This window comes from Tyto alba, unplaced genomic scaffold (genome assembly GCF_018691265.1).
Source record: "Tyto alba isolate M040663 unplaced genomic scaffold, T.alba_DEE_v4.0 Super-Scaffold_14, whole genome shotgun sequence".
NCBI lineage: Eukaryota > Metazoa > Chordata > Aves > Strigiformes > Tytonidae > Tyto > Tyto alba.
Window position 1 is genome coordinate 39282745 of NW_024881276.1, and position 19649 is coordinate 39302393.

General features: G+C 38.0%; 1 protein-coding gene across 7 annotated transcripts in view; it reads right to left on the reverse strand.

Moving 5' to 3' along the window:
- The window catches only part of ROBO1 (roundabout guidance receptor 1), a 740888-nt gene that overhangs the window by 94159 nt on the left and 627080 nt on the right, over window positions 1-19649 (reverse strand). For all 7 annotated transcript variants that reach the window (XM_032989478.2, XM_032989487.2, XM_032989502.2 and 4 more), the window contains one exon: window positions 19419-19576. In XM_032989478.2, coding sequence (XP_032845369.1) covers window positions 19419-19576 — 158 coding nt within the window. The remainder of the gene's footprint in view (window positions 1-19418; window positions 19577-19649) is intronic.

Here is a 19649-nt window from a genome sequence, read left to right on the forward strand (position 1 = left end):
AGAATTATTCAAAATTTTACTCTTGGCATGGGTCTGTGCAGCAGGTCATTATTTTCAGTCATTCAGTGATCTTCTGAGATGCAGCAGATTTGGCTCAAACTCCTACTTGCCTCAAGGAGAGGGCACATCCCCCCTGAGACTGGCTGTCCACTGCTGGCTCCTCACTGAGGGGGGATGTGAATTACAGGCTCCCAGATCCTTCCCGTGACCGCTGAACTTCCTGCACTCAATTGTCTGTGAAAGCTTTCCTCCCTGGAGCTGGCACAGCAGCTTCCCAAGGGAAGGAGGAATTTCTGTTTTCCTCTGGGGGTAAACCTGATCTCTTTATAAACTGAGAACCAAACTAAGCAAATAAAATTTGTCACAGGTGGCAAAAATGCAGTGGATTCTTTCATACATTTTCAGGTTGATATTTCGACAGTTTTAAATTTTGAGACAGAATTGACTTCCCATGCAAAACATATTCATTTGAAACTTTACAATCAACTTTACTTCCCAAGAAGTGTTGTTCCTACCAACTAAACACTACAAATACATAAGTATTTTTGCAAAATGTAACATTGAAAAAATATAAAATGTTTTCTAACGTAACTACAAAACTACTGATTCTCTGATTTCTGACCAAGATAACATGTCATGGAAATGAGACCATGCTTCAAAAATAATCATATGAACCTGGATTAAGTTTCTATTGCATTTATCTGTGGCTGAGCCTAAGCTTAGCAGAACTCTTCACTTCTATATTAAGACTATTCTGGACATACAAGGTTGTGAGAACATTAAACCTTTCATATAATTTCTGTAACACTGTCCAAAAAAAAGGAACACATGCACCACATTGTTCATTCTTCATGAACAGTTAAACACAAAATTAATATATTAATCTGCAACGTTTAGCTCTTCCATCAGTGATCACTGCAGCTCTTGTGAGTGCAGCACCTGCAAATCATAAATCACAGATTTCTTTGTATTTTTTATGGTCTGCACACAAGCTTTGTGCTACAAGATTGAGGTAGTAACCTGCAGTCACAGGCAACCACGAGCAAGCCTGACTGTAACTTTCATTTTTATTGAAAGAACACTGAAAGACCACTGGTCTAGACATTACAGCTACAGAGAAGATTCCTGCTTGGAAGATATTGAAATTTAAACTTACAAAGAATAAGGAAGAGAATGTAAGCACAGAGAGGTACAGAGCAAACCCCCCAATTTCCCCAGGCCACACAGCAGCCTAGCATCATTATTTTCTTTTCGTGCTTAACTTCAGATCCTCCAGACACACTCAACAGGCAGTAAGTGACCTGCAGATCTCAGTCTGTTCGCAAATGTCCAGTCCTCTGTTGCCACAGTGGACCATGCAATATAAGCAGATCTTTAGCAATGGACAGTGAAACCAGGAGCTACTTGGGAGTTTCTGTTACTCTTAAAATACGCCAGCACAGGTTGCAGACAAGCAGAACAAAGCACACACTGTTCCTATTCTCTATCTGTACTGGGATCATTGCTCCCTGATGCTCACTCATTTCCCATCGCCATCCTTTATCTATGATGGCCTCTGAGAGCTGTTGTTTGTGGGCTGCTGCTAGGCTCGTCGCTGAGAAATACGGCCCCAGTGTCAGCAGGAACAGGTTGCCTACCAGTTCTGCTCTTCCCACTCAGCCCTTGCCTTTGGAGCAGGGAACCGCTCATTGCTCAGTGTAAAATCGAAGTGGTGACGGTGTGAATAGCCAAGGAGAATGAAGAGACTGAAGCCTGAAGAATGGTGCCTCTCCCCTTGCCTCATCTGCCCGCAGCTGGGGGCTGCCCGAGCTATTCAGGGGGGCTCTGGAGCCCTGCTGGGATAATTGCTTCCTTTGCAGCAGTTTCTTGCTATTCCTCTCAGATGCCACAGTGGGTTTAAACTCCCGGCACATTTTTTGTTGTTGTTAAAAAGGTATTGTAAACTGCACCAATGGAAAAGGTGGAGGGAAAAAAAGTGGCTGGAAGCAAGGAGAAGCTGTTCTGGAGACTGGAAATATCAGCTGCTCGACTCTTTCATTTGTGTTTACAAAGCAAACTAAACTATGATCTAGCTGGTCATGTTCTGCATGGAAATCAGTGTCTCCTGTTTGTGGCAGCTTGCTGTTGGTGGAATGGGCTTGTAAAAATGGCAGAGAAATTGAAATTACTCAGCACTTTCATTTTCCCAGTTTTTCTTCTGGCTGTGTGCATGACTTTTTTTTAACTAGTACTACCCTAACATAAGTAAGAAGCTTTGACATCTTCTGCGTTAGCAGTGTAAAAACACATAATGAACAGGAAGTGATCTTTAGAGAAAATGAAAAGTGTTACTTGATCAGATTTCAGTTCCTTTGGTATGACTTACCTTTGTTATGACAGCAACAGGAAGTTAAAAATTGCAATTGCATTCCCACAGGAAATATTCCTCTCTTAAAACACAGAAAAAGCCACACTATGCTTCTAAAACACATACAAAACCAAATGTTCAGTCTGAAGTAAACATTTAACTTTTAAAGACATTACTGTTTCTTTGCCAGCTACTTATCATGACAAACAGAAAATAAGATATATTTTTGCATTTAAAAGCCTCAACTACAAAACATTCTGACCAAATCTTTCAAAAACAGATCGCAAAAGTTAGGAGTCCTTGGCCACTGAGTAAAGTAAGGGGTGCTCAACACTGCTGAATATCAGATGGACATATTGACATGTCCAGGTAGTTGAGTTTGCAATTCCACTTTCAAAGTGTGGTCCTCAATGCAGATCACCAAAAGGTGCTGCTTCTAGCACATGGCACACAATACACTGAGTGCCATCCTGACCGATCAGGGACCACTTACAAATTGAAGGAGTAAGAGCTGCCCTCAGCTGAAGCTCAACCAAAGTCTGAACTCACAACTGAGATGCTCAATTACTCCAATCAGCGCCCCAAATACCTAAATATATTTCTCAGAAAAATATATATGACTGGCACTTCTCGGTGTTGTTCCTGTTACAGCAAATTTTTCCTTTGCTGACTCCCTTCCCATGCTGATGCACCTCAAGGAAAGGTAAGGAAAATGATGCAAAAATATACAATAAAGAATGCTGGGGAAAGTTGACATATGTGAACAGGCATGGAAGACAGTATTTAAATGAGTGTCTTGATAGTATCTATGCAAACAAAAGATCTTATCAATAAGCTTCCTTATTCTTCTTGCCTCCTTTTCCAACACAAACAAACATTAACAGGATCAACCACTACTGCAACATGTAATGTTGTACTGCAATATGCAGTACTACTAATTCAGTAGGTCATATCAGTACCCTGATGCCTGCACCAAGGTATAATCTTACAGAAAATTTTAACAGTAAAGTTCACCCTCATTTATCTTAGAGGACATGTTTGTTCCAACACAGATCCACTGGTTTCACTTATTTATGTCCAGAAAAGGTAAATAAATAATACTTGCTACCCTTGCAAATTAATTTTTAATGGAAGACTACTAATGTGGTTTTCAAACGCTGAATTAACATTCAGAAATTAAGGGGAAAAGGTTCTAAATCCCCTCAAATATGATAAGCATAAAAACAAAATATTCAGCTGAACTAAGACTTCATCAACTATGCACTGTACTTTGCATTATACTACTAGGGATTATACTTCATGTACTTTATATAGGCTTCTTCTAAGACACCCATATTGTTGACTTTTTTGAAGAAAAATGAAAGCCAAATTCTACTGAAAATGTCAGCAATGACCAGAAAAGTAATATTTTTAGAGAAAGTTTGATATAGAGGGAAAAAAAGTGTTCTGATGATTCTCTTCACCTTTTAAATAGTTCCATGTGTTATTATATATTTGACAACAGTGACATAAAATCTTAAAAAGTTTTGTTCTTTGATGAGATCCATTTTCAGTGGATTGTAATGAAACGCTACATGTTTTCCCTAGGCCTAAAATTTGGCAAGAAATGTTTGGTAGAATATGAGTATTTCTACCATATTTCAGAAAAATGTTTGAATATTCTTAAATTTCTGAACACAGAAATTCTGGAAAATCCTATTACATTCCAACTTTTGCTCAAGACCTGCAAAAACTGAAGCATAAATTCTGCACTACAGATATTTTTACTGACACTTTGAAAATCCAGGCAAAGAACAATCTGATATGCATACAATATGAAAAGATTATATTTGCTGTATTTAGAGTTGCCTTTAATAACATGTTAGATTTTGATCTAGGCTCATTCTGCCCACATAGCAAACTAATTTCATAGTGGGATTGCCTGGAAATATACCACAAAGGTATGAGCTTATGATCCTACTGGTAACTTTTCCACAAATGCTTAGGAGAAATTCACCTTGAAGCAGAGGACTGGGCCTCTGCTGAGCCTGACGTCTTTTTAGCCCAAAGCAGCAACTCTGCTCCTGAGATGTAAGAGGAGGTGAAAACCAAAGCAGGAAGAGGGAATTAATGAGATGCACACTTCCTTGAGGAGTGGAAGACCAGAAGCTAATTAAGTGGGGAACTGGAAGAAGGTATACATATGGGATTTCACTGGAAAGAAATTTTAGATGCTAGTCAGCTAGGCATGTAGATATTAGAGTGGTTGGAAGTGGTGTTTCTTTTTTTTTGCATGATGATGTGGTTAAATAAACAATACTTTGGCTTTTCAGAAACCTCTTTTGTGGCATTGTCAACTACTGTGCAAATGCTTTCAAAGGGAAAAAACATTGGATCACACCTAACTGGAGTTACTGTAACTGTTACACTATCATAACTTTCCAGATAAGTCTAAGAGAAGGAAAAATGACATAAATCTATCTGAAAGGAGTGATACAAGGCTTGTTACCTAAAAGACTGTGTTCACAGTGTTTATAGGGATGACAGAAAAGGATACAACACTGTTCCATTAATATCTCAACTCTCAGCTGAATGTAAAGTGGACACAGAATAACCAAATATAGTATAAGTGCTGCAGACAGGTACCTAGGTCTAATGCCTGTAGACTTATTTTAAAGACTGCATTTTGTAGAAAGTAAGGGCGAAGAATACAAAGGTAAAACCTAGTAGACGATGTGCTATTTGGGATTTAAAGTAATCTCCTCCATTAGCAGAAACAAAAATTGCATTGGCATTGTCCACGGCACCTGAATAGATAGGTCATCTTTACCTTATAAAACTTTTCAACATTAGTTAGTGTCAATTCTCCAATAAGAATATGTGGAAGTCATTTGAAATAATGTAGGAGAGAGAATAAAACCTATTTTGGTATCTATTCCTTTTATTATTTCATGAACACAAGACTGATGGCCATTAACAGTATCCAGAAGCAGATCTGGCCAATCAAATTGCCTATGTGTTTTAACAGAGGACAATCTTGGGAAAAAAAAATATGAACTCTGCTAAGAGAACACTTATAGGGTACAATGTATTAAAACAATATTTTAATATGCATTTGGAAAATCTGTGTCAACAGACTTCGCTTATAAAAGAGTCCCCTTGGTTAGATATCAGTCCCACAGACAAGAACATTATTTGCAAATATAATTTTCTGGGTTAGCAAACCAAAATGTATTTTAATTATAAACAGCTAATTATCCAACATGGTACCTTGATAAGACAATTCCAAATAAGCAAAGTGTCCTTAACCTGTCACTAGCTACAACTTACCCCGCAAAGCCAATACTTAACAATGTCCTTTTGTCTGTCACGGCACAATTTTTGCACTGTGTAGCTATGTAGTGCTGTAAGCAACGGGTATGAATCTGCCCATTTTCAAATTTAAAAACAAAATGCTTTCTCTTCTTTTTATTTTTACTTATAGCCATATGGTTGTTATTTTAATAATTTAGGAAAAACAAAGATAAAGCTGTAAGTTTTAAAATTTCACATCTATTTTAAAACAAAATTAAGAAGAAATATAATTCACTCTCAAAAATCATCAGCACATACTCCTATGAAAAAGACTGAGGCTTCTGTTTAAGTTGTCTGAAACGGTGTAGGTTGATAAAGGCTTCAAATGAACAGGTATCCCAAACATCACAAGCTGTAATGATGTGTTAACCTCAGTGACAGTCAGAACAGAAGGGTCAGAGGTTCAGCTGGCATCCCTGGGGGTGATCCTTCAAGGTGAATTTGAGACTCATTGACAGGGCAGCACAGTAAAACTGACACTGCAGTCTAAGAAATGTATGTGTTACAAAGATGAAGAAGTGCCTTTTTCTTGAACTTCATATTCATAGCAGTAGAAGAAATGGCCTTTGTTAAGATGGTTAATGTAGGGAGAACACAGTTCATACCAGCTGAAATCATAAAAGTGAGTATTTTCAAAGGTTGCCTTCTATTTTTGAATCAGAAATAATTAGTAAAGCAGGCTCACAGGTTTATTTACTCTGGTTGCTCCAGCTACTCTTAATTTTACAAATTTTAGACGTTATTTCCCCATGTCCTACTAAAAATGTCCAGATTTCTAAAATTAAGGTTTATTCTCCTATTGAAAGACCTGTTACAACTACCTAATACCTACATTTGTTAGCTTCAAGAATAACAGATATAATAGATGACCTCTTATACTACCAAAGACACTGATTTTGGATGACAAAAGGAGGGTAACAACTGTCACTTCCAGTTGGGTAATTCCTAATATTTAAGAATGACAAATGCAAAAGATACTGGTAAGACATATAACGTTAATTTTCTTAGCAGAAAGTCTCATTAGGACAAGAATGAGAATTAATATGGAGTATGCACATAAAACTCCAGCTGGCAAAAGGAAAGTAACTTAATGACAAACAAGCCAATAATAAAAAAACATATTACATACTTGCTTGGAAAGGGTGAAATACTAGTCTCAGTGAAGACAATGGTAATACTCACACTAATTTCAGTAGTGCCAGAATTTCACACTGAGAGTTCAGGATGTATGCAGAGTGTATTTTCATGAAACACATTAACCACAGTCATTGTGAATGCAAATTTCTCAGAAATTATAATCATGCAATGTACCTACTATGAAGACACTTCTAGTTTATTAATAAACTTTTGAGATCCTTGACTACATGGGACAATAATTTCAAAACCACTTTTACACTTCAGCATATAAATTGAATGGTAAAGAGATGTTTCATTTAAAATAAAAGACAATCTCAAAATATTTGTAGCTGGGCTAGAAGTATTATGCAATCGCAAATACCTGAAGTGGAGTAGGACCTGAGTATGTAAGTGAGAATATTACTCTGCTGTTTTATCTACTATAAAGAGTCTATTCATGATTTAGGATGTAATAACATTCTGCACTTTGGCAAAGTGGCACAACACAGTTTTGCTGCAATAGTGTTAGGCTGCTTTACATATATGAATGAATTCAGTCCCATGACTCATGAAATGCTGAATAAGAAGTACTGAACAACTTCAAGGCTTATCCATAATCACACAGGAAGATTGCAGCAGCCCAGCAATCTGCTTTGCTTAGCTTGCAGACTTTCTACCTCAAGGCAATCTTTCCTTTACTGTACAATAATTTTCTCTGTAGGAAAATGTTTTGCAGCTCACTTTACAAAATCGTGTTGCAATGACTGTATAGTCTCATGGTAAAAGCAGCTTGTCTTTAATTCTAGTCAGTGTACTGGTTTGCCAAAGAGCAGAACCACTGATTCCTGGAATACCTTCCATGAACCATAAAATAGCTTTAATCAGGTACCTGCAGCTTCTATGGTAACACTTTACTCTGAACAAGCAATTTTTTTCCTACTTGATTTGCATTAGGTCTTACTCCAAGAGAAATGCTCAAACTGAACATCAGAGTTCAAAGTAGTCCTAAGAGACAAATGGTTTCACATGAATGGGAAGAGCAAAATCTGTAGAGTCTGAAATGTGGGCCATGGTGGAGGGAAGCCCAAGCCATCATGTCAACATCTTTTGCTTTCAAAAACCTTGGCATTCTGAATGGCATAGACACCTGGAAAAGCAATGATGTAAAATACACATACTTACAGTTAAGAGATCTTGAGTCATAACCACTTTGTTCAAGGAACCAAATTCACATTTTGTGAGGGAAGGCAGAGTAACCTAAGCATACATCTCTATGGCTAGTTTCAAAATGAAATGTATTCCATGTAGCACTAAAAATATTTCAAGATATATACATCAGGAAAGCATTTCACTTTCCCAAGTTTTACTTTTTTAGCAGCATTATTTTCCCTGGAAGGTTTGTGGATTTTATTCTCTCTTAAACATATAGGGGGAAGAGCTTACTCACTTTTCCCCCTCTTATTTTTGTGTAATTTATTCTCCCCCATGCAGCCAAAACCAGGAGGCCTAGCAGAGACAGTAGACAACTAACAACAGCAACAAAGAGAGAGACAAAAGCAAAGCTGCTGAGTTAGAAGAAAATGAGTATAATTAGATCCAAGTATAATTAGATCCAAATATAACTAACCTACCCACACTTCCATATTAAATAAAAGAACAATCTTTATGTGACCATGTGACAAATAGATTCTTGTTAGATAACAATTTTTCAGGAGGAAAAAAAAGATCAATTAATTGCTCAATGCAGTATAAGTATTAGCAAGAATTGTCCTACAGCTAGATAAGGAAAGAGTTTTTTTTTCTTTCCCTTTTAACAAGGGCAACCATAAGAAGGCAGACTTGGTCTTGCGTAACATAACACAGGAGTCTGGAATAACACCCTGAAATGTGTATGTTAGTCCAACACTACTGCACGTGGTGAATATCTGAACTTGGCAGTAAGTAATTGTGAGTATATTATTACCTGGAGAGAGAGAAGTACTCTGTTGGGTTGAGGAAACCCAAGAACTGAAAAATTATTATTTTTGAAGTGCTGTGATTTGGACTAGACTTTTCATATAACCAGAAGCATCACAGGAAACTCAGTAAGGCAAAACTATCCAAACAAAGTGAAATAAGCAAAAATGAAGTTGACAGAACTTTCAAAAAGTAGACCAAAAAATCAAAGCAAACCAAACAAGAAACTCTAATCACTTACATCTGTTTAAGGCTCTACTATTTTTATTCTACATTTTTCTTTTGATTATGAGAACATAATATGTGCAAACTCAGCACATAGATTGTTGAGGTTTTATTAAACATGCTTTTAGAGTTAGTGTCATTTTTACTTTACAAAACTAATTCCTAAAAAAATCATGATACACAATAAAGTCTCAGTTAGCAGTTACCCGAGATTTAGATTTTAAGTGACAACATGTGGCTGCTGTGGTGTGCAAGCAGCTAGAAATATCAAAAATGCCAAGAACAATCAAATTTATAAGGTCCACTAGAGACCTTCAAGAACAAAAATGTACTTCAGTCCCCTGCTCACCAAATGGAGAGGGCTTTAGTGTTTGGAAAACAGTGAACACAGTGAGGAGCTGGGTTGCTTCACTTCACTGATATAGACTTGCCACAGATAATACGCTGATTTTTGTGGGATATTTGTGTGTTAAAAGGTCTTTCGTGCTTTACTAATTGAAATATCTCTGTATATAAGTATAAAGTTAATGTAAATACAGTAAAAAATAAAGCAAAAGGCTCACAGGTCCAGAAGTCTGCATGAAAGAACCCTGGAATGTGGAAAATTTCTAGTGCTTTTTTGCACATTTGATCTGTGTGGATCCCAAGTTCCATGTCTAACGGACTGAACTCTACTTTGAACTTGTTTTCTGCCTGCATACAGTGTGCATGCTTCCCAGTGTGAGTCCTAATGTTCAGTGTATCAATTCGTAAAAGGCTTTAAAGGTCTGATTCTTTGACTATTGCTTCTCTTCTTGCTGTTTTTGTTCATGATGAGGAATTGGAGAAGGCACACAGCACAGCAATCCCTAAGGGTCTCGGGATAACGGTGTCTCCAGAAACGGATTATTAATTTAGAGAACGATGTCCACACTCTATATATATGATTTCCATACAGCTGATGAAGGGAGGGGAGGAGAAGAATTAACTTTCTAAACCCAATCTTCGTCTTTATTGTGTGCAGTATAAGCAAAGGCTCCTTTCCTGACTGCTTAAAAAACCTAATCAAATAAAAATGTTTCTTTTTCATTAAGAGAATAAAATGAATGAAGAAATAATTTCCCTCCCACATCCTTTCTTCCTCTCCCTTACCCATCCTGAAAAACCCCAACAACTAGACTGTCAGCCAAACAAAACAAAGAATTTACTTTCTCAGCATAAAAAAATCACATTTGCTGCTACAATTCAAATCAAAAAGTCCTACACGCTCTGGATAGCTCAAGTAACCTACTCTGAGATAACAACCACCTGTTTTTTTTCATTATTTTTGAGGGAGAAGCTTCCCAGACTCCATTTCTATAACTTCAGATGGTCCCAAAGGTTCAAAACTTTCAATAAGACATTTTAACAAGAAAATCCTGATAGTCTAATGTCTAGGCCTGTGGAAGTCTCAAAACTCAGATATCTAACACATACTCTATTTGCTGCAGGCATTTATTTTCTTTTACTATCTAGGTCATCAGTTCATGACTAGGGACAAAAGAAAACCGTTGAGAATTTTGACTCAATGAGTTTTCAAATTCCTTTAAGTCGACAGAGTATCTCCAAAATAACTTTATTCTTCTTCACTTTACTTTTATATTTAAAAGTAGAAATCAGTGTAAAATAAAGTTAAGCATAGAAAAATGCATACTTAGTTCAAATTAGTGGAGTAGTTTTCACTGCTACTGGGTGAATCAATACTGATAAACCATGGTTATGCATGTCTAATACCTAACATTTTAAGTGGCAACAAAGTAGCTGAAGCAACAAGCATCCCTGATGCAGAGAAACATTTTGAAAGTTGTGAGAAAAAATAGAAGGATCGGATACTCTTAGCTATAGGGACAATATGAGCAGCATTAACTTGGTTTAAAATGCCAGCAATTAAATGACCATAGCAATCTAACACTGAATTATGATGAGTGTCAATTCCAGTAGTTTCAGTTAGTATGAACTCATAACCTCACACAGTAGGTTACGCTATTACCAGGCATGACCTTGGGAGCACAGGAGATCAGTTTGGTCCTAAATGTAAAATCTAGTGTTTGTAATAGCCAGCAAAAACCTACAGAACCTGGTGTCCTCCCCAATCCACAGCTGTTTGACACTGGGCTGCCCTTTTGCCCTGCGTCATGATGTTCCCTCCCTTTCCATTAATTCCACAGATCAATATTTTCCTTTGGAGATGTCTACGGAAAAGACACATGACATCAAGTGTGAACCAATGCATGGTTTAACTTGTCCTATATTTTATCCAGCAATATGACATAAAAGATTCAAGATTAATAATGAGCCATTTAAACCAATTAGGACAATATCGGACAAACACTTTAGACCGAAGGGCTTTTTCTTTACCATTTTCTTGCAGAAAACATCACACTTATGGAGAAAGCATCTTGTCCCCATAAGAAGTATTCGGGACAGTTGACTCTAAGAGCTATAGAGAAGGAAGGGAATGTCCACACGGGCGTTTTCAGGTCATTTGGCTTGGCATGTGGAGACTTCAAGCCAACGCAAGCTCATTCTGCCCTTATCCTCAGTGCAACAGAAGCTGTGTGGCCATATTAGTACAATACCGTGCTGGAGTGATCTAGCCTGTCTCTCAGCAGGGCTTATTAGCTCAGGCTCGGCGCCACATTAACCGCTGCCATATGGCTTCTGGTCGATTCAAAGAGCAAACTGAATGAGCTCACATCTGCCTGACAAAGTCTGCATAGCTATGCTCTCTAAAATGGCAAACCTGCAAAAAGCTGCAAGGAGAGAATCTTGTAATAGGTTAGGATTTTCAATCCACGTTTATTTCAGTGCTTGTAGAAACACAAGCTGTCACTATTAACAGCTGTGGTCAGGGTTGGAAACTACTCATGGATGTGTTAGAGATGAAAAGGCTCGCCTCAAAGAGCTGAGTCTGAAAAACGATGCGAGTGTGGTAAGACTCCAAATAGAATGGAAGAAGAGAAAGAGGAAAATTAATACAAAAATGAAAGTATGTCTGATATTTTCTCTTCTTTCTGTTAGCCCAGGCTATTAGTCAGATTTTTTTACAGCTGTCCAAGATAAGCAGGTTCCTCTGCAGAAGAAAGTAATATTTTTTAGGGCTCAGCAAAAATACCCACAGAAAATGCATGAAAAGATGTGACAAATGTTAATCAAATATTAACGTGGCACTGAAAAAAGCTCAGATATGCCTGTGATAATAAGAAATTGACATGGGAAGTAGCAGTGTAGCAGAAGATACCCTGAGAACTCTTTGTCTTAACACAGAAAGAGTGGTTATGCAGATGTGGAAACTTGAGTGGTTTACACACGGCAGGGGAAAAGGCAGGCACGCAGAGAGAATTAAGGAGGAAGATCGGAAAAGTGCCCTGATGATAATGCAGGAGACAACAGAACCACATGCCATGGCCAGAACAAAAAAACCAAGGGATACAATCCAGAAGACACATTTTGAATGATCTGTGGAATCTGGAGAGCACAAAGACTCTATCAGGAGCAACTGGGACCCTGAAACAGAGCTTTAAGCGTGAACGCAGAAGAACAATGTCACATTCTGGAAAAACTAAGAGCAAGAAACAGCAGGATTTAGAACTATTCTCCCTGGGAGAATATCTGGGACAGCTATGTGGTTCCAAATAATTTTTCACAATCTTTCACACTTTTTTCCCCTTGGGGTGCCAAGTTAACTCACAGCAGCTCCACTTGTGTCGCCAGAGGAAATGATATTAATAGCAAAAGAAATATAAATTATTAACAAAAACTACTCCTGATCCTCAAGGAAGCCACGTTTGTAGGGATCAGCAGACAAAGGAAAAAGAGAGGTAGAGTGGGAAGCCAAACCTCTTATGGAGTGAGAGAAAAAGACAGAATGAAGAAAAAGGACTGGGAAGAAAGGAAATTGTGTGGGGGGGTAACAAATACATATTAGGAATTAGAAGAAAAAATACACTTCTCCTTCTAACCCTCCTGAGGCATATAGGAAATTGCTGCTTGCCCTTTAATCTGCCCCAAAGAAGAAAAACAATTAAAATGAAATAAAACCCTGAACTCTATGTACTTGCTCTCTCACTTCCCCTCACCCCCATTGATCTGTGTGCTGTGTACCCAGGCCATGATCTTTTTCATGTAGATCTCCATAGGACAGGCTACGTTACCACTAGCATTACATCTACAGGAATATGCATTCTTTTGCTGTGTATCTAAAACATGTAATTTGGGGAAATTAAATGTTAAGAGATTAACGATTAATTAAGAGATTAATGAAAAAAGAGAGCGGGCCAGAAAAAGACAAAGAAATGGAGAAGAAAGAAACAAGGATAAACACCTTGAAGTAATTTGGAGTGGCACTGTAACAGTATGGTTTGTGTCAGGAGCATTGCTGTTTTAAAGGGTTAAGACTGTTGCTCCTGCACAGCACACAGCAACAAATTTGATCAGTTCTTGTTCCATTTTTCTTGATTCAACTCTCCTCTGCAATTTTTCCCACTGCAATTTAACTTTGGAAGGAAAGGCCCCTTTCCTATATAGGGAATTAATTTCTGCTTTTTCCACTGTTCCCTCCAGTATAAACAACCCTTTCTCTTCTCCTTTTTAACTGATAGGCATAGTAATTTCTTCCATTTCTTTTTCCTTTCTTGTCATGATTGAGATCACGCTGGGATCACCTACGTAGTTTTAAACTTGCCAAAGCACAAAGAGACTGTGAATGGTCTCCACGAAGAAGAATGAAGCAAGTTTTCTTTGACAATTCCTTAGCAAAAAATTTGGGGCAAATAAATGTCTTCCTGTGGACAGCACCTTTAAGGAGGTTTTCTTGTCACAGCAGAAGATCAGAGGCTTTGCTTACACATTTTGTAGAAAACACTTTCATCACTCACTCATGTAAAAATAGCACTGCGCAAGACAGAATAAATGCTTCGTATTTGTGATGTACTATTTAAGGACCAGGAAATGAAACAGGAAACAAGAATTCAAGTTACAACTTATCTAAAATAAGGGTGTAAGTAATTCAAAACTAATGACATCACAAGACAGCCACACAAAAAAGGAATGAAAACCTGTATGCATTATTCATCCTGTAAGTTTTATCTTAAAAGCTAAGAAATTTGAACAAGGAAAGATAAATGGCTTCTCAAGTTTTTTCTTTAAAAAATCAAATGAGGATGATTGAGGATAAATGATAGATAAGAGTTAATACGAAAGAAGGGGAAATGGCAATCACAGTGCTGCACCAAAGTTTCAATGCAAAGGCTTTGCTTTTTGTATTCAATTACAAAGGATTTCTTTCTCAGGTACCAGCATCCTTTTTCATGTATATGTAAAAGATTTTACTTATTAAAATTTCATGTTCAGTATGCACAGCTTTTTTCTTCTGCCACCTAGACCATGACTTCATGTGAACAATTAGGAAGCTTTCTGAAGCATGGGCTACTACAGGTCATGGGGCAGGAACAGAAGCAGCTGTGAAATCCTGACCTCCAAGTCTGGCCCAAACATCAACTTGATCTGGACCTTATGCAAGATACGTACACATTCTCCAACTGGAAAAGTACTAATAATTACAGGCACCCGGACTGCATCCTGATTTTACCGAGGCCTAGTTAATTATGCAGGCATTGCCCCTAAAATATGAGACAAATTGAGAGAGAGATCCAAAGGCATATGGAGGTTGCCCTGTCTAGATGGGAGATCCACAAAATCTTCTGTACACTTTGCAATCCTGAGAGTCTGTAATTATTGACAGGTTTTGCCTAAAGATACGCTCAAAGGCCCCACCATCTTGGTTAGATTACTGATGTCAGCATCTTATATACAGGCAATTGCATTTGGGATTCACAAAGAAGACAGAGCAGCAACACAGTTCCTTAAGGGAGGCTCTGAGCAAACCTAATGCAGACAGACAACAGTATTCATTACAAATCACAGCACACCTGTCATTTACATTAACAGCAAAGCCAAAGGAAGAGTGCCTTTGCATTACAGCATACAGCAGGAGGTTTTGCTTATCGGAGATTCCAAATTGTTATCTCCACACAAGCAGTGAGCACTAATCAGGTGATAGACTGGGGCTAGACAGGTGGGAGAAGAAGGCTGGGTGGATGCAAGGGCAGGTTGTGAGATGGAGGAAATGGATGGGGAATGAGGTGAAAATGTCATTGCAGCAGTGTGTGCTACGTAGTCGGTGGGGACACCATTTGAAAAGTAGTGGGAGGTTTTGGGGGTACAACAGGAAGATGGCTGCCAAGTGAATGGAGGCCCACTGGAGGTATTCAGAGGACCAATATTCACTGCAGTTGCTGTGAGTGCCCAAGGAAGTCATTGCTAATGGCACTCGCAGACACTGATACTCCTGCCAACTGCATCCAGACAGAATACATTTGGAAAGACCAAGCACAGCGATTACAGCAGTCAGCAAAAATTAGACTGACTGCACTTCCTCCTCAGCCCAAGGGAATGCAAACTCCTAGCTTTTGGTGCCGAGGTAAGTGCCTGCAACAGGTAGCTGCATCCTAGTCCTACTGACACCAGGCTGCCATGCAAAGAAGGTGGCTAGACTGATGGGGCTGGGAGCAGGACTCTTCCTGGTGAGGATACCTAGAAGCCTGGAGTCCTGGCCTAGATCCTTGCTCCGAGCAATCTGCAGGTCTGTGAACTTCACCTTGCAAGACAGCGATTCCAAACGCATAAACACCACTAAGGGCTGGAAACAGACCGAGGAACTTCCCCGGTGAGCTCCCTTCTCTACCACTCACAGACAAGACCTTGCATCTTCTTTCTCTACCATGTCTCAGCTCCATGAGGAGAGTCGCACAGCCCCTCCTAGTGCAGACAGAACCTTTCAGAAATTGGAAAAATACATTCTATTTTTACATTATTCACAGCGAGAAATTAGAGCTATTCAGTAGACTGTACTGGAGCACTCCTTTTCAGCTATATATATCATAGGAGGGATTCTTGACTCCACAGTAATCCTGGGAGAAAAATTAACTAGATTAGCACAGAATTGCTCTAATTCTGCTCATGATATTTGTTTGGCAATTCAACAAATTAAGTTAAAGATAAGCATTTGCTTCACATGCAGGACTGTCATTCCCACTTCATTTGTAATATATGGAGAGGGATTAGCCACATCAAGCATACGCTTTCATATTGTGGTGTAAAGAGTACACATGAGAAAAAACACGTTTAGCTCCAGTACATCAAGAAAACTGTTTATAGACAACATATTCAAGAGCAGAGAGAAAGCAATATTTGAATGACGATTCTTCATCAGAGGCACCTGGTAGACGTGTGTACACTGAAGAGTCTACACTGAGTCTGACTTGTGCTAAAACTGAGCAGTACTGGGAGAGCAACGCTCAAAGATTTCTGTTACTATAATCCCCATCACAGATAGCTCTGCCCATACCCTTACTTTCATTACTTATTTATTCCATTCACTACTGTTTATAATCTGAAAGACATATACATTTATTTCTCTTCAAAGCACATTTATTTGCCCTACATATGGACTAAAAATATGCAAAGACTACTTTGATTTTTATTATCTCACCTATATAAACATATCAATTTCCTTAACCCTACCAGGACAAAATAATATTTTCTTTTTTATTGCATTCCAGAGGAAGTTGTGCCTTAACTTGGATCTTACTTAACTGCGATTTATCCACATCCATTGCTTCAAATTTTCTGTCAGGAACCAAGCTACCACCCTTGTTTCTCTGGCACCCTTAGTAGTCTGTAAAGCCTAGTTCTAACTCAAAGAGCAACATTGTCATTGCAGATGAGAAAAAAAGGTTCTAGATATGAAAAATAAGGTTGCTTCACGCACATATTGTCTTTTTGAAGAAAGTATAGATATGAATCAAAAAGGAAGTGTCAAGCATTATCCCTTATTCATAAAAAAAAAAAAGTACAATCAATGCTTATTTTAAATCTCTTGTCAGAAAGGAAAGCATTAATATGAAATGCTTCAAACAGCCTTTGACACCTACAGAACTCTTAAAATGGCAATGAGTCAAAGATAAGTCTGTAAGAATTAACAACTGGAAATGCTTTAGAAGTGGAGCCACTGAAGTATTTTCATTGATTAAATGCCCACTGTTATTACATATATATCGAACACCAACCCATATAGTTTGACATTTCCCGATCTGGTAATTTCATGGTTTAAAAAGAGGAAGGTAACACATGTAAACTGTATTACCTGAAATATAGTCTCACTGAGTCAATGATAATTTTGGCATCAAATGAATGTAGGTGTTAATTTTAAAGATAGGCACTTAAATGAAAAACATTTTTTTTAGGAAAAAGAAGTTGATTTAATGCAAAAATGAAATCTATCACTGAAGATCCAACAATTTCATACTTATTAGAGCTGTTGCTTTCTTTTAATGCTTTATGTTCCTGTTGCTAAACTGAAATGGAAATGTCCAAAAGGAGATAAGTTAACAGACATGGAATAATTCTAAGTCAGGTTTCAAAATTTGTATTCTTGATCCATCTGTCCTTTAGCATGTTGTCCATTCCAGGTCCCAATCTCCCCTCGCCTCCCAGCCACTAGCAAGATAATACAGATGGTTACTGCAAAGCTGTTAAGACATACATCTGAATGCATATTTATCCACTTGGCAAGATCTTGCTACAGCTGTAAGTTGATGCAAATCTGCATTACAATGTAGCTTCAGTCTCTTTCCTGTGTGAGAAAGCAGCCATGATATTAACAGTGCTGCTTAAGACAATGCCACGCAAATATAACATATATGTATGCAGCTGATCTAGCTATCACAGCACTGTTAATTTACACCTCAGAAAACAAACAGTCATTTGGGCACGTGAAACAAGTGTGTATCTACACCTACATCAAAACTCATTTTCATCTGTTTGTTTCTGGAAGCAGAAACTGATGAAGCAAGATAACTTCACCAGATGTCGTGGTGAAAGAATACTGTGTAGGTGAGTATTTGATACAATTACCAGAAAAGAAAACGAAACTGAGGGGCTTTTTCCATTGTGAGCACAGTTTTAATAAATACAGGTGGCACTGCCAGTCAGTGATAGCTGCTTTTGTTCTGGGTACGTCTTTGTGCTGGCAGCTGGGAGAAGAGCAGTTTTCACGTGTAAAGAAAGAAATGTACTTAATTAGCAAAACCTGAAAATCCTTCAAAAGAATAAACTATAGCAATAGAAAATGCAAGTTTAGAAAGCATTTCCTGAAAAAAAGAGTAGCATTGGAATCTTCTCTTTGTCTCAGGTCAATTGATTTGTCACAGTGGGAAGGAGATTTGAAAAGGAAATTGCAAGTTCTTAGCAAGTACGATTGGAGGAACTGAGTTAACAGCCAGCAATCAGTATAGGTTCGGTAGTGTACTTAAAAATTTAAATGTATGCATACACCACAACTACAGGATGCCTGAGCTTTGTCTTGTTTGTAAAAAACAAATGGAACAACAGGCAATTTAAATCTCAAACAAAAATGGTAATCTTTTACTTAGGTTGCTGGGGTTTAAGTGTTCTTCCATTAAAAATTTCCCCTATTTCAGCATATGGTTGAGGTATATAAATTGTATGTGTCACTGATCTTGTTTTACGCTAGTAATTCTCCCAGTACCAAACAGGATCCTACATGGAATGTGCTTTCAGATGATACGGTTCCTCATCATATGGAAACATGTTTTATATCACCATGTTGGCAGCATATAAATGATTTTTGAACTTCATTTTTCACTGCCATTTCTACAAGCCATTTAGCCTCACTTGCTTATTGTTTCACATGTCAAAAAATAAAAGAAGGACAGTTTTCTGATTTGAGAAGCTGCTTTATCCATACTCTTGAATAAGCACACACTGTATTCAGCAGGCTACAGATACAAATGAGTATGACAACACCTCTAACAAGAAAACAACTTAATTTGAGATGGCAGGATAAGCCATCATCTCTCTAAAAAAATGTGACTATATCTCAAAAGTCTTCTTATCCTTTCTAATGCAACACACTTTTCTGAGTGGATTCTCTTCAACAGAATTACAAAAGAAGGTCTCACCTAGACTACTAGTAGTTCCTCTTTCCAACCAAAGAAGGCAGGTATTATAGGTTGCAGAAATTTGTAGGTGGATAAAAGGCAAGAAAATTATAGGACAGTAACAAATACAATGAATTTCATTTCCACAAGCTTCTAATTCCTCTGAGGAAGAGAAAAACATAGGTTTTACCTGGTCCTCTTTAACAAACAAATGCATACCCTGCAATGAAGTAGTATGAGACTAGATGACACATTCCAAGCTAAATGCAAAGTAGCCTTCCCTCCAAGACAAGGAAAGGATCAATCCTAGAAAGCAGAGCATGGCTGGATGCCCGCATGCTCAAGAGACTAGTAATTTTAGATTAGTTGATTTTCGCAGTTTGAAAATTTTTTATACTTACTGTAATTCTCTCATCTTTGTCATCTAGAGGAGTCCCATCTTTTTTCCATGATATAGTGGGTTCTGGGTGACCTCTTGGAGGTTGACATTCCATCACTGCAGGTTCACCCACGGCTACCATTACATCTGATGGATTTTGTCTGAAGTCATCCCGTAGAACTGAAAGAATAAAGGAAATTAAGTCAAAAATTACCCAGCTACACCAATAGCACAGCAAAGTGTTTTGTTTTGG